At 42.6% G+C, this 15586-nt stretch overlaps 1 protein-coding gene across 1 annotated transcript in view; it reads right to left on the minus strand.

Moving 5' to 3' along the window:
• Window positions 1–1849: 1849 nt before the first annotated feature.
• Window positions 1850–15586, minus strand: part of ABCG5 (ATP binding cassette subfamily G member 5) — a 28358-nt gene continuing 14621 nt past the window's right edge. The window contains exons 5-13 of the mRNA XM_020878082.2: window positions 15258–15390; window positions 13581–13720; window positions 12433–12562; window positions 11750–11963; window positions 11462–11667; window positions 10495–10633; window positions 6892–7077; window positions 3119–3231; window positions 1850–2296 (exon numbers count right to left, since the gene is read on the minus strand). Of these exons, the coding sequence (XP_020733741.2) occupies window positions 2103–2296; window positions 3119–3231; window positions 6892–7077; window positions 10495–10633; window positions 11462–11667; window positions 11750–11963; window positions 12433–12562; window positions 13581–13720; window positions 15258–15390 (1455 nt within the window). The 3' untranslated portion in view covers window positions 1850–2102. The remainder of the gene's footprint in view (window positions 2297–3118; window positions 3232–6891; window positions 7078–10494; window positions 10634–11461; window positions 11668–11749; window positions 11964–12432; window positions 12563–13580; window positions 13721–15257; window positions 15391–15586) is intronic.

Here is a 15586-nt window from a genome sequence, read left to right on the forward strand (position 1 = left end):
TTTGAAGAACAGACAAATTTAAGGAAGTATTCTATCAATAAGCAGGCCAAAACTGTATGAGTTGGTAATAACCAAGATCTTTTCCAAGGTGGGTTAGCCTTTAAGAAGCCTTCTAACTTCTGGAGACATATCTGCTAGCCACGTTCAGTTGGAGTAAGCATAACTGCTGTCATTAAACAGGAAAGTAAGTTATCCCATGTTCTTCCATTTCCACTATAAAATATGTCAACTTTACTATGCCATGCACCCAGCTTTAAATAAGCATTTACTAACCTTAAGAACACAAAGATTGTCGAGTGGTATTGGAGTGGAGAGCAAACTACCCTGTTATAGCAAAGAAATATAAGTTCCTAAACTAGTGACAGTCAGTGCATATGGTTCCAGTCCTCTGGAAAACAGAATTTTCACCATGTCTCCAAGGAACTACAGTCATAGAAACAGACAGACATCTTTCTTGAGTGCTGCAAAGAAAGAGCTCCCTTTAACACTGAACGTTGTGATCTCAGAAATATTACTGACTTGGTGGAAACAGGATTTTGTATTATTTGATTTTCTTACACATCACTGTCCATTTTTAACTTGAGAAACTGTCACATGTTGAAAGTCATTGTGTTTTTCTAAGATAGTATCACTAACAGTTAATAGCTTGAAGTCACATGCTATGTCAATTTTCCAAATGTTTCTGAGCTAGAATGAAATTCCATCTGCATATGAATAGTAGAAAAATGTTTCCACTTAGATTGTACACCCATATCTTTAGTAAGTTGAAATCAGTGATTTCAAAAGAGGTTCCTGTGGGACTCTCTTTGAACTGCTTTAATAGATTATCATCTCCAGAACTGTCTATAACTGATGTGACATATATAATCTGTAAGGCATTATGTAACTATTATACCATAATCATCAGTGTCAAAGACCTTTTATAAAAATTGACAATACTATTTTGGTAATTTACCAATGTCTCCAGATTCTTGAATACTGTTCTGAGAAATAGAATTTTACCATGGTTTCCTTAATAAAATGATCTTTCTCACTATAATGTGAGATATTTCAAATACTATAATTTATCATTCTTTACAAATTAGGTCACAGTAACTGAATAAGTTCATGTACTCTCTAAGATAGTCTCATTCAAAGTTACCATGGTAACATGGAGACAGTTTCATTTCAGACTTGTACATGAATTACTTGAAGATCAGAAAGATAATCCATCATTTAGTCCAGAACCCACTTTTAATAATCTATATACATCATTTGATCCTTAAAAATATGTACTGATCAGCATTCTTTTAATTCAGGAACATGAATTCCTAGCATGTAACTCTGCTCTTCTTACTGTAAATTTTGTGTCAGTTGAGCATCTTTTCCATGTGGACTTTAAATAACAGCTGCTCTCTAACCTTAATTATTTCTCAGTTCATGCATACACTTTATCTAGTAACATTTAATTTTGTAAGTAAACTAAGTTGACAGTGAAAAATAGCAAACTATTTTTGTCTAGTGTGCTGTTTTCAGTTCAGCCCATTCCTGCCATTTTTCATTTTTAACCCTCAATAAAATCAGTGAATGCTCTGTGTCAGGGGTCTTCACTCACCATCTATCCAACATCCTCTCCATGTGACTAGGTAACTTATCTGGACTTGGACACATAAATATGGGTTTTGAAATGATTATGAAACCATTCTTACCCAATTCTGTGTGATGCTTTGCTTCAGTGAAACAACTCTTTTTCTGTTACTTACAGCTGATAATATTCAAATATTTTCTTTTTTACCAAGTCCTTTATCAAATGTAAGCCTAATCTTTGACCTATGTTTTCTGTGTCTAGAACAAAGACAAATAGTCACACTAGTCTCCCATAACTTTATGAATTATTATTTACATCTTTGAACCTGCTCCGTCACAATTTCCAAATAACACATGTCCCTCCAAGTTGGAATAGCATTCCAGGCCTGCATGGATCCAATGGGCACAGATGGAGTCTTAATGGTTAAAAGACTTACATTGTGCTACTGAGAATCATGTGGCATTCTTACTTCAGAAATTCAAAGCAGTCATGTATATCTAGGAGCTTAAGTTCCATTTCGTAGCAGTGTCCTTTACTACCTGCTAATGAGGTAATCCCTTATTTTAAAAACAATTATTCCTAGGACGACAAGAGCTGGGATAAATGAATACAAAATGAGAAAGTTTGCTGTGAATCTGGATGTTGCACCTGGGCAGTTTCTCTCAATGAACTGAGCTCCTTGAGTGATGGTACACATTGGGTTAGTTGACACAGAAGCGTTTGAGTTGCCTGCCAGGGAAAAGATGGACAGTGTCAGATATGGTACTTCCAAGATAATTTAATCCACATGTGTTTACCAAATGCTTAGTTTACCAAATACTTAGTATTCTGCTAAGTACCCTTCTTCATAAGGATACAGGACTTTTTAGACAGCCCAGAATTCATTATTAGATGAAGCAATAGTGAGTGTTGGGAGCCTTGAAGATGGAAATGGGTTTGTTCCCATTTTGGGTATATATCCATTACCCAAATGAATGAATAGTACTGAAAAAAATTATGATCACTTAGCACTGAGTCTCCCAAGGTTACTAATGTTATCACCTAGAGAGATTTAAAACAACTATGACATTCTGCCTTGTTCTTTCGTTGTCTTCTTCACAGAGTGGCCTGGGATTTCCAATGACCAGGAGGGCCTTGTTGCATTCCCACTGCCCTCTTGTGGGATTAGGGAACACTTGTGCCAAAAATAGCTTCACTCAGCTACATACTCTGTACATTTGGGGGGAACAGGAAGCCACTGCAGCCTGTTTCAACCTGTTCAGTAGGTATAGGAACTGATTTCATCCAGAATATATTAGAGTTTACTTCAGCGTATGTTAAATCTGTCATTTTCTAAAAACATCAGAATGCCCCTAAGCTGCTGACCTTTGATAAGTGATTAGCTTGATGAATGCTTACTATTTTAAAAATCAGAGAAAATATTAGACTCTTCAAAACAAAGTTTTAAATCTATTTTACATTTTACAATAGTTTTTTAGTTAAAAGCATTTCCCTCAAGAAATTATGTTTTCAAATGAATATGTAAAAATAAATTCCAAATAGAATACTTACCACAAGTGAAATTCTGTCCATAGAACTCATTGACTACGAGAATCTCAGAGCAATATTTTTGGAATGTAAAATAACCGAGGATTTTAAAAGGAATGGGCATTTCTTGTATGTTTCTTAAGAAAAAGCAAAAAGAGAGAAAGATAAACTTCAATAGGCTTTGGTAACAGTCCTATCAAATGAAAAGAAAGACAACCTTATGTTTCTCAAAAGGAATGTACATAGGTTTTCATCTCTCATGATAAAAATTATGTTTACTACAAAAAGTTCAAACAACACTGAGAAGTATAGAGAAATACCATTGCCCAGAAATAACTGCTGTTAACATTTTGGTGATATATGTAACATATATTTATAACATTTTACATAAATGGAATCAAACTACTCATTCTCTTTCCTAACCTGCTTTTTCAAACATATATCTCAGATATCCTTTCAAGTCAGTAAGCATAGCACTGCATCATTTTTAATCACAGCTTGGTGGTCCACTATAGAAGAAACCTTAATTTAACACACCCCTGATGATGGTCTGGTATTTAATTTTATTGTTAGGCACCACTGATATAAACATAAAAGAAAAGAACCCTAACACATCACATTAGAGGAGGATGTTTGTGATTAAATAGACTTGAGCAAGCTGGAGTATGAAGTGAGACCTGGACCGTAACACAGGGGATGGGAGAACCAGCAGACCCTCACTGTGAAACCTGCTTCGGGAGACACCTCATGCCGCCTTGTGCCCTTCTTGGTTCACTCTGTAGGTTTCATCAGTCAACAAATATGCATTAAATTCTTTCTATTTGCAAGGCACTAATTCAGGGTGCTTAAGGAATTCAAAAGAAGTGCCCTACCCCTAAGGACTCATGATGGAGTTAGGAGACATAGATTATATATCCTTAAGACTGTAAAAATACACAGTGGTGAACCATTTGTGCTTAGAAAGCATAGAAAAACAGTAGCAAGTGTCCGCGATATTCTTGTATTTCGTATTTACGGTTTCACCAAGTGATCCCCCAACTCCATGACTTTCGGTTATTGACAATGTTCTGAGGCACGAAATTGACTTAGCCACATTGAGAGGCGGCGAGCTGAGAGGATAGATGGGAGCCTGGGGAAGAGGAAGGACAGTAGGCCAGCAGAACAGTGTGAGCACAGGCCCGGGCGGCTGAATGGGCCAGAGAGCCTCGAGCAGAGATCTGAACTGGGAGCAGTAGGAGGTGAGTTGAGAACGGGAGCCATGACCGGCTGTTTTCAGGGCCTTGGAGGGGCTTGCTGTTGGAGGACCATAGAACGATCACATGTCATTCAGTGTTTTAAGAGCATTAATGTGGCACCGGCAAGCAGGATGGGCCAGAATAAGGACAGAGGAGGAAGAGCAATCAAGGGAGCGGGCTACGGCAGAAGTTCAAGGATGAGATGACGAAGGCCTGGAACAGGGTGATGGCCGGGAGAAGTCAGCTGCCCAGCTGGCTGGAGTGTGAGGAGGTAGGAGCCGTGGGTCTTTGTCCTGTACTGCACCCCACAGGGCAAACACAAAGGCCCCACATGCACTTGTGATTTGACAGCGGGGAAGAAAACCAGTGTGATCTGGTCACTGATCCAGTGTACAGGTAAGTCCAAGAAGAGAGTAGTCATTCATTTATTTACTCAGTCCAAATATTTTTTGCAAATCTAATTGGTTAAAGGCCTTGGGCCAGCCACTGAGACAAACTGTAATGATGAATGAGATACAGCTGCTGCCCTCAAGATGCTGACGGTCTATCTAAGCAGTGAGACCTAACAAAGGGGCCTGTCAGAGACAGCTTGTCCTGCCAAGGCAATGGGAGGCAGGCTTTGTGCAGGTGCAGAGGGGGACAAATCAATCAGTGAAAGACACAGGAGGAAAACCAGGCAATGACACGGAAATCCTCACAATACATCCAAGAGGGAGCAACCACAGACCCAAATTTATTGACAGGGGACCTTCCACAAGGGGGAATAAAGCATGCATACCTTACTCTTTCACAACAGTATGAGCTTATTTTAATTAAAGATTACATAAAAGTCTAGCAAAATACACAACAAAATTTAACTCTGGGCTGTGATACTTCAGGTAAATAACTTACTTAATATGTTTCTACATTGTGTGTATTTTTTCCCCAAAGAACCTGCATTCTTTTGTAAGGAGAAAGAACAAAGCTATTTCCACTTGAGTTTAAAGGAAGAGGGAGCCAAAAGTGCAAATGTTGTAGGCAGTCAGGAAAGATGAGTTGAAGGAAAAATATAAACTCAATGACTAAGACATTGATGTGGCCTTCAGGAGTAGTTTCACCCCAGTGATGGGAGTGGAACTCAGGTGAAGCCTTGGGATATTGAGGTTTTGCAAAGAACCCGAGAGCATTTTGGTAATGTTGGCCACTGCCTCCCTCTTAAGAACAATCAGTCCCCTCTTCCTATAAACCAAACACATACTGATTCAAATAAGAAAGAGGAAATGCTGCTGAAAGCTGGGTCTGTAACTTGTGGGCTTGATTTCATGCCATTGGGGTGACTGGATCCTGTGCATTTTTCATAGATGCGAACAAGCCACTTATGCCACATAGGCAAAAACACAATGTCACAGTGTCACTGTACAAAAATATCTCCTTAACTGGCCAAAACCTAGGTCACTTTGTTTAATAATATCTCACCTTTTATAAGTCACTACAGTTCATGAAGTGTTTCCACACTGATGACCTCATTCGAGTCTCATGTTCCCTTGAGACGGGGTGCTGAGATCATTATCTCCACCTTATAAACGAAACTAATTAAGATGGGAAAGTGACTTGCCAGTGGTCACTTGGCAGCTGAGTGGTAGGAGGAAGACTCTGACTTCAGGGAGCCACATGCTTCCTGAGAGGCTCTTCACAGTGTGAGCAGAACAAAGTAAAGTCTGAGCTTAGCTTCCTTACCTGAACATGGATTTGCTCTGAATTAAATAAGTAAATGAAGAAATATGATTACATGTAATAGCTGCTCAGTAGCTTTTTTGTTTGGTTTTTGAGTCAAAGAAATAGCCATCTTCACGGTTTCTCCAGGACCCATAGTTTGCTTACTAGATCCAACTCACATCACCCACCAGGGACCACTTTCACCCTCCTAAAATTTTCCACCCTTCCTACCACTACTTTTTAAAAATACATGTAGGTGTGCATGTGTATTTTTTTCTTGGTTATAAAATAATGCTTGTCCATTATAGAAAGTTCACGAAATAGAGGAAAATATAAAGAAAAATTAAAATGAATGTCGCCCAGAGATAACTACTGTTAACATTTATTTGGTGCATGTCCTTCTGGTCCTGATACTTTCTCCAGCAGTCTCTTACCTGGTGGGCTCTTTTCTTATCTGACTATTCTAAGTTCCTTAAAACACCTGGGAATTGAGAGCTGGAATAGAAACTCAACAGTGCCGGGGAAGAAATGGACTGAATGCGTGCTAGTTAGCCTATAATAGGTTGTGCTTCTGCAGGATAGCTTGGTGTTTCTCCTTTAGCTATAATGGCTTATGACATATGAATCATACTGATAATACACCTAAATCATCATTTCCTGAATCTCACCCTGAAGACATTTTATTAAATAAACTGTAAACAGTTCACAGTCTAAGCAATACTGATTAGTAAGCACTATAGACACTCTGGACTGTGAGGTGATAGAGTATCACCAGGCTCCTCTGGAATGCCTTATAATCATCATTACTAGGTGATCATTAACATCAAACCACACCAATCTAAATCAGTTGGTATTATTAGATCTTACCTCACGAAGCCAGAGCCCATAAGCACCCCAGCAATGGACAGCAGGGCCACCACGCTGTTGACCACATTTGGGTTTTGGATCACGCCAAGTAGCACAAGGCTTAGAAATTCACCAATTAAGTGGGGGGCCAAGAGAGCAACAGAGAAATATCCAAATCTGGCAGCCTCGGGGTATAAGGCCAGAGTCCTAGAAAAACAAAAGGTCTTTAGTTCCTCTCCAAGGGTCATCATATAAGAAAAACTGCACAGTTGCCTTCTAGGAATAAATCTATGGTAGTTTGTGGGTGGGAAGAGTCTGCAGGGCAAGCCAACCACCCCCCACCCCCACTTTGAAAGGCCTTTTTGGAACAGGGCCAGCATTTGAGGCCATTTTGTCCTGTGAATTGTTCTGTTGGCCCCAAGTCAACTGAGCCCCCTTTTCTTTTTTTACAGCTCCTCAGCTCTCCCAGAAAAATACCAGCACTTAGAGGATGATCACAACTCACTGCAGTGAGTAGGGCTGAAGTGTCCAGGCTTCTCCATAAGCAACCACATGCTGCCTGGCCAGTGCTGCTCCCACCCTAATGCTAAGGACTCACAAAACCTGGTTCTCAGCCCCTGCTTCTTGGAGCCTCATTCCTATACCCTGGGGTTATTGCCAGTATGAGAACCCTTCACCACTTTTCTGGGGAGGGAATTAGCCCTCCCCAGGCCCGTTCCATTCCATTCTTGTCTTATTCTACCAAACCCTTCCACTGATTTGACCTTCATCTTCTTGTAAACAAGCTACCCTTATATCCCCTTATATTCCTTTCACCAAATAACATTTCCCTGGTGATAGCATGTCCTCAACAGCCCTCAGACATGGCTGCTCTTTCTTCCATTTGTAGAGTAAGGAGGAGGAATTAGCATGTTTTAACATCCACCCCTCCCTACCACTCTTCAAGGTCATCTGCCTTTCCTCCTATACAAATCACGAAGTTTGCTTATACTGTCACTTCTCTGCCCCAGTGTAGTCCTCTGTGACTTTTAAGACAATGTCTCAGCTTTCATAGCTTCTGAACCAGGGTCAGTTTTGCACTCCTGTCCATCATCATTATCCTCAAGGTCTTTAATCTTAATAATTCATCAACACCAGTGCCTCCTAATTAGGTAACCTGATCAATTCCAGTGACTCCACCCATTTAATCTTGATCACTCACCAGGACTTGTATTCAAATGTTACTTGTTACTTAAAACTGTTCTTTGTTAACCTGATTTCCCTGTCTCTGGTCTAACCTGGAAACTCAATCTGTGAACTATCCAATTTTCTATAGTTTCATCGACTCTCAATCTAGTGGTTTTTCTCAATGGTTTTACTTAATGTGTTGTAAAATAACCATTCCTTGAGTCTGCTAACCTTTTAAGCAACTTCCCCTCTTCATTCTATCCTATACCACCAAGCTTCTCAAACAGCATCTCCTTCCATCTCACTCCCTCTTCCCTTGTAAACGTGACTTGCACCCCCACCACTCTGCTAAAGCTCTTTTTTGGAAGAGCACCAATGACCTCCTTAATCTTATGATACACCTCCTTGAACATCTGCAGTACTGACAGGTTTATTATATGCCCTTGAAACTCTCTCCTCTCTTGGCATCTCTGATGCTGCCTGATCCTGCTTCTCCTTCCACCTCTGACCACCTCTCTGCCTCTCTCACTGAGTCAGTTGCCTCTTCTCACTCTCTGAATGTGCCTCTTAAGATATTATACTCAGACTTCTTCCTCCCTTTCTAACATTCTCTCCTAAAGAATCCATTCCCAGGTCTTGACTCTTACTCCTCTTGCCTTTTTTTTTTTTCCCACACCAACCTGTCACCCAAACCTCAGACTAACATCTCCAGTTGGGTGTCCTGTAGCATCTCAGATGCAATGTGTTCAAAACCAAATCAATTCTCTTTCCTGGCAAACTCAATAAGGAGGTTGTCACTTTCCCATGGTCCCAGGCTGAAAACGCAGGCATCATCCATGATTTTATTTACCCCCCAAAAAATCCATTTCATTTTAGTTTATTCAACTCTACTTTCCCAGCATCTCAAAGTGATCTCCCCCACTTTGTTGCCACTGATATTCTCTTCACCAGGGCCTCTGTCCTTCCCAGACAGTTGCCAAGGCTCCTCACTGGGCTGACCAGTGTCACTGCCCTAACTCCAATCTGCAACCAGAGTGATGTGGACCTCACCCTCCTGAGTCAAACAGATATGAGTCACTCTCTGAGGTTTGAAATCCTCTACTATGTCCCAATATCTAATCCACCTCAGCTTCTTAGCCTGGCATTCAGCACCTCGCCTACCAGACTTCAGAGCCGTCAGTCATATTTTCCATTACCCTTTCCAACTCTCCTTTCCCCACAGCACAACTGAACCTTTTCTCTGGAAAGGTCTCATGTGTTTTTGCTTCTAAACTTATGCTCCTTCTCTTTCTTCCGCTGGAATACCCTTGCTCCTTTTCCATCTGTTCAAATGTTGCTCATCTCTCAAGTTCTTCTTTATAAAGCCTCTAAGAGGCTCTGTCCCTGCCCAACCAAATGGACCTTTGGTCTCCTTTGGGTAATTCCCTGGGATAATGACGGGGAAGAGACATATCCCATTGGTGCCTCAGCTTCCTCATCTTCAAGCAAGGATAATGAATAATGCCATCATTATAGAATAGTCACCAGGATTACATGAAAGGATATATTTAAACCTCTTAGTGCCTGACATAAAAGCAAGCACTCAATATGTTAGTCATTATTATTGTCATTATATTCCTCAGCACAGTGTTTTTTTTTATAATAATAATAATATTTTATTAATATTGCTTATGTTAATCTTACACTTTTTTGAATTAAAGTCATGTGGAGATTTGCTTATGTCCACAATCCATCATCTGAAATACTTCAGGGGCAGATGTGTTTTGGAATGCGGCAGTTTACAGATTTGCAGAAGGTGTCATACTGCATAGACCATGCCTGCCAAAGTAGGGTTCAGGACTTCACCTGCATTCAAGCACATTAGTATTTCTACTAAACAGAAGTGTTGCTCTTAGGAAAGAACAAAGAGCCTCATGTTGGTTCCGATCAGATTTTGCTACTGAGTTCAGGTCTGATATGCTGCTAAGCGTCAGAAAAAACTCCAGCTTTCAGTCCCCACGGAGTCAGATGTGACTGAGGATGCACACATGGGTTGGGCCTGTAGTTTACATCACAGATCAGAGATTCAGCGTGTTCCTGAGTGTCAGAGGATAAAAAGGCTTCATCGGGACCAGCAAGGAGGGCCACGTGGTCCCTGCCACACCCTCAGCCGTGAGAGCCCACCCTCCTGCTAACCAGAACAAGCAGCTTTGCCTCTCTCACTGCCCAGGTTGACACCGACATCTAAGAGCCTGCAGCGAGCCTTTCTAACTCCCCATCTTAGAGCTCAAACCAACCAGGCTGTTGCTTATCTTCTACCTGTATTTCACTTGATTCGTAATAATCATTCACATCGCGTATCATGGGTCTCTGTACTAGTAGGAGCGGTTTACCCTGGGCCTCTCGCTCCACTGGTCCCACTGGCCATAGGAGGCATGACCCGGGAGAACGGAAGGCCTCTGGACACCTCTTCCTTACCAGTAGCACACACTGCAGCATATGAGGCTGGCAATGGCGCTGAAGGGAAGCACATGCAGCATGTAGGCCAGCAGCATCTGCCACTTGTGGTACAGGCCGTCCTGGCTCTCCTGGTCGCTGACAGCACGCAGCACGGGGACTGGGCACAGAAGGCAGGTTTCAGAAGAGCCGGTCACCGCACAGCTGGTGGAGGGGCGGCTGGGAGGGCAGCGGGTGGTGCTAGCCCAGGCTGAACTTGAGGTCTATCAGCACTGGGTGGTGAGGACCAGCTGGGGTCCCCCAGTGACGGAGAGAAGGGACTGCCATCCACATAACTATGGACACCACCCCCCCAGAAACATACACTCTACCCGAACTACAGTAGGATTGCAGTAGGATCATTTATTTCCGTGTCTCTAAAGTAGAGGAGGCGTGTCACCAATTCAAGAATACACATGCAAAAGAGACACAAATGAGTGACGTTAGGCACTGTGTCCTCTTTTTGTGCAGGGTCTTGGCACAGAACATCAGGCACCTAGGTATTGCTTCTGGATTCCCACTGAGTTTGAAAACCATATGCTGGCTGTCCTAAATTAGGCTCCATAAAGAACATCAACAGTGCAAAGTTGGCCAGGCATCCGGGCCCCGGTGAGCTGTGCCTCCTCATAGCTAAGATAGGATACCAGGTCTGATCTTCTAAAACCGCCACCATCAGCTGCCCCATCAGCTCCTCATAACTTCCTGTTTCACCTGGATCCTCAGAAATCCTCAAGGAGATCCACGTGGTGACCTAATTCCCACTGAGGTGTTAGCAATTCACCAGTTACCTTTTCCCAGGGAAAGAACCTGGAGAGGGCCAGGCTGAGCTCATAGGAATACCCTTATGTTGGTGCAATCTCCCAAGGTGTCAGCTGGAGAAAGGAGATATTCAGGGAGAGAGAAGCCCCGCCCCCACTCTGGGGGCACACCTCCTGGGCAAGGCACTCACACAGGGTCACAGCGTTGAGCATGCCTGTGTATGGCATGGCACCCACAAACTGGTACAGGAGACCCACGCGATCCTGGATGGCACCCTTCAGCACATCCTTCCCGAGTCGTAGAAGGAAGAAAATGACGAACAGACCCATGATCAGATTCTGAGTGAGACGCATTGTCACCGCCAGCTTATTTCTCAGTAAGTTTCTCATCACTCTCCTGAAAGCCAAACAACCCCATTTCAATTGCTTTTCTTTTACAGATGGATGTCTACCCATCTAAAATGGGGTGAGGCTCTTACCTCAAGAGAACACACAGTTTAGAAAGGGCTCCAGGAGAATCTCTGGTTTTGAAAGGAATCTTTGGTAATGTTTTCAGGTGTTTTGTTCTTTCAATAGCCTCCAAGGTTTTGTGATACATTGCTGATTCTCTGTAGGCACATTCAATCATCTGGACTCTTCTGTAGGTTTCTATTTCCCGTTCTTTGCTTTGGGTATCCACTGATGTCAGGTCCACTGAAAATTTTTTTGCCACACAAAAAAACACATGTGCTTTTAAATGCATATATAAACATAATGGCTAATATATGTTTCATCATTGATTTAGGAGTTCTAGCCATAATACTTCATCTCATCAAAATAATACCTGTTGTTAATGCCCACCTGTAAAAATCTTTTTCAATATTTTAAAGCTATCAGCAGGGCCATGAGGATCCCCTTAGGCCTGTCTGTGAGAATCCTGAAGTTCAGCTAGTTTTCCTCTGATCAAGTAGAAGGGCACCATTTCAAGAGAGATCCCCCACCTCATTCTGACAGGTCATCTATGGTAAGTTAATTGACTTGGCCAAATTATTATTTTGAAAAGTAAAATCACCAGAACAAAAGCAGAAATAAAATCCACTTGTACAGGTGTCATTTAAGCAGGAAGCTGAGATGAGAAGGTTTTAAAAACATTTATGATTGGGAATGTGAAAGAAAAACTTACTATAAAAATCAAAAGGGTTTGAATGTTCAGGACAAGGGTAACCACAGCCACTGAAGAAATCCAGCATTTCCACCGGTGTCCCACAGAAAACCAGCTCTCCGCAGCTCAGGATGGCGATTTTGTCAAAGAGCTGATCGAACGACAGACAGTCTCAGTGTTTAAGCAGGTAACTTCACCCTTACGGAAAACAAGTCTCAAGCAGTCAGTCCTTTGAGTGTCTCAGCCATTCATGAACACTCTTACTGAGGCCATCAGAGCCACTCAAAATGCATCCCTACTCTTTCCAGCCTGGCTTGCCGCTGTGGATCCTGCAGCCTCCCAGCTTACACCCAGCATCATGTCTAGGATAGAAAGCAATTCATGACCTGGACAACCAGGGTTTGAGTCCCAACCGTGCCCCTAAGTGAGAGACCTTGCACAAGTTTTTTTTTAAATCTCAGATCTTCATCTATAAAAGTCAAATAATAGCTCCCTAAAAGGATCCTGAGAGATTAAGGTGAGATTTTTGGATAGGAAATCTATATGATTTAGGGGAAAAACACAGACTTAGAAGCCAACTATTAGGAGAATATGAAGGCCAGTTCCAGCTTTTTATTAACTGTGATGTTAGCTCCATTATGTATCATTTCTAAGTCTCACTATTTCCCTCTGTAAAGTGAAAATACTGGTATCCATCTCAAGGGGCTGTAGTGTGGGTTAAATGAGCTAGTGTACAGAAGCTGTCTGGAACATGGTAGTTGTTTCAGTACCTATGGTAGGTGCTGAAAGAACTAAGTTTCCAACCTCTACCCTTCCCAAATCCAGAGTTATTGGCTTCAATTGCTCTGCTTTAGGTAGATCCCTGCTTCCTGCTGACACTAGTGGTAAAGAACCTGCCTGCCAATGAAGGTAGATGTAAGAGACGCGGGTTCAGTCCCTGGGTTGGGAAGATCTCCTGGAGGAGGGCACAGCAACGCACTCCAGTGTTCTGGCCTGGAGAACCCCATGGACAGAGGAGCCTGGCGGGCTACAGTCCATGGGGTCGCAAAGGGTCGGACAAGACTGAAGTGACTTAGCACACATGCATGCATGCATGCAGGTAGATCTCAGCCCAGCACACATACACCCACCCCTGACGAGTTGAGCTGAAGAAGAGACATCGCCCTCACCTGGAAGAGCTCAGAGCGGGGCTGGTGGATGGTGAGGATCACAATGCGGTCCCTGCGAGCCAGCTCTGCTAGGACCACGACGATCTGATTTGCAGTCATGCAGTCCAGGCCGGTGGTTGGCTCATCAAACAGCATGACCTCTGCAGGAAGAGAAGGGCCAAACATCTGGGTCACTGCCAAGCCTGCAGTCTGTGCTCTAGATTCAGAAAGTGCAATAGTTCCTTACTGAGCTGTCTTGTCCCATCCAAACAAATGCAGCCAGAGCCCAAGAGAAAACAACTGATCTGGCAGGGCCCAACTCCCAGCTTCTGAGCACATTTCAGCCTCAATCCTTGCGGGGAACAAGGCAGCAACCAGACCAGGTCTCCCACGTGGCACTATGGACCATTTGGCTCCATCTGGGGTACCCTAACAGGGAACAAGGGCTGGCGGGCTGGCACTAAGGTGTTTCTAAAAGGTTGAAAAGAGGCTGGTTAAAAGGACAAAATCTCGAAATTATAGTAAGTGAAGTAAGTCAGAGGAAGACAAATACTATGTGATATCACTTATACGTGGAATCTAAAATATGACACAAATGAAGTAATCTACGAAACAGACCCATAGATATAGAGAAGAGACTGGTGGTTGCCAAGGGGGAGGGGACGTAGGAAGGGATGGATTGGGAGTTTGGGATTAGCAGATACAAAGTGTTATACATAGCATGCTTAAACAACAAGGTCCACCTGTATAATACAGGGAACTAAATTCAATATCCTGTGATAAATCATAATGGAAAAGAATACAAAGAAGAATGTATATATGTAATACTGAACCATTTTGAGGTACAGCATAAATTACATTGTAAAGAAAATAAGTAAAACATTGTAAAAAAAATAAATTACATGTATACTTACATAAAATAAATTTTAAAAAAGACAATCCCACTTCATGTCTAGCACTTTCCAATACCAACTGGGTTTTTGCACTGCAAAAAACTCTGACCCATGAACCAAAGTCCAAGATGGGGCAGGCATTTGAGCGCTTTAGAGGGTTTACTTATAGCTTATTTCTACCCAAGAAGTATGGGGGCTCTTAAGAACATCCCTCTTATTTGCTCTGAAGAGCAGGGAGTCTTGGTCTACGCCAATGTAAAGAAAGTATGCAGATACATTATGTCTTCTTCCAAGTGTATAGAAGTGACAAAGTTTCCCCAGGTATTGGGGAAAATGATCAAGGCAGGAAGGAAAGATGGCCACCTCATCTTGGTGGCCCTTCCTCCAGTATTCATACTTTCTCATATATCATTCAAAGTTCTATTTTAATTCCTACCATTTCATAAATACTTCTAGTCATACCCAAACTCACTGACTCTCCAGAGCAGACACAGTGGCACTACTGTAGTAAGAAGTGAGGATGGATAGGGCAGGGACCATATTCAAGGAAGACCTTAATTGAACATCAACACAAAAGCAGTGCTTACAAGTCTAAGAGCTGTTTTATACTTGGATGATGGAATCACCTTAGGAACTATATAGCATTTCCAAAGAAACTGGCTTCCCAGTTTGGAAAAACCTCAGTGGCTTCAGTTCAACACAAACCACTTTCCAAATGGAGACTTGTGAAGAAAGGGCTGAAAATGTCTGTAGACATGTGGAAGATGCCAGGCAGCAGCCAGTAGCAGTTCTGGGTCCCACTTACTGGGATCCTGGAGGAGCTGGGCTGCAATGGAGACCCGGCGCCTCTCGCCATGGGAAATTCCCCCAAAGCTGTAGTTGCCAATCAGTTGATCTGCCACGTGGCTCAAACTCAGCTCCGTCATGACTGCCTCCACCTGTAAGACACAACGTCCAGGAAGGCTGGTCACTGCTGGGTTGCTGTTCCAATTCATAGGCTGAGGATGGCAGGGGAGAGGCAACACACTTCTCTTGAGTGTTTGGGCCACTTTTAGGCTCACCACATCCTAGGAAAAGCACCCTTAATACAGAAGAATCCAATTTGGTTTAAATCACAATGGGTTTCCCTGGTGG

The sequence above is a fragment of the Odocoileus virginianus genome, chromosome 2 (assembly GCF_023699985.2).
Source record: "Odocoileus virginianus isolate 20LAN1187 ecotype Illinois chromosome 2, Ovbor_1.2, whole genome shotgun sequence".
Taxonomy (NCBI): domain Eukaryota; kingdom Metazoa; phylum Chordata; class Mammalia; order Artiodactyla; family Cervidae; genus Odocoileus; species Odocoileus virginianus.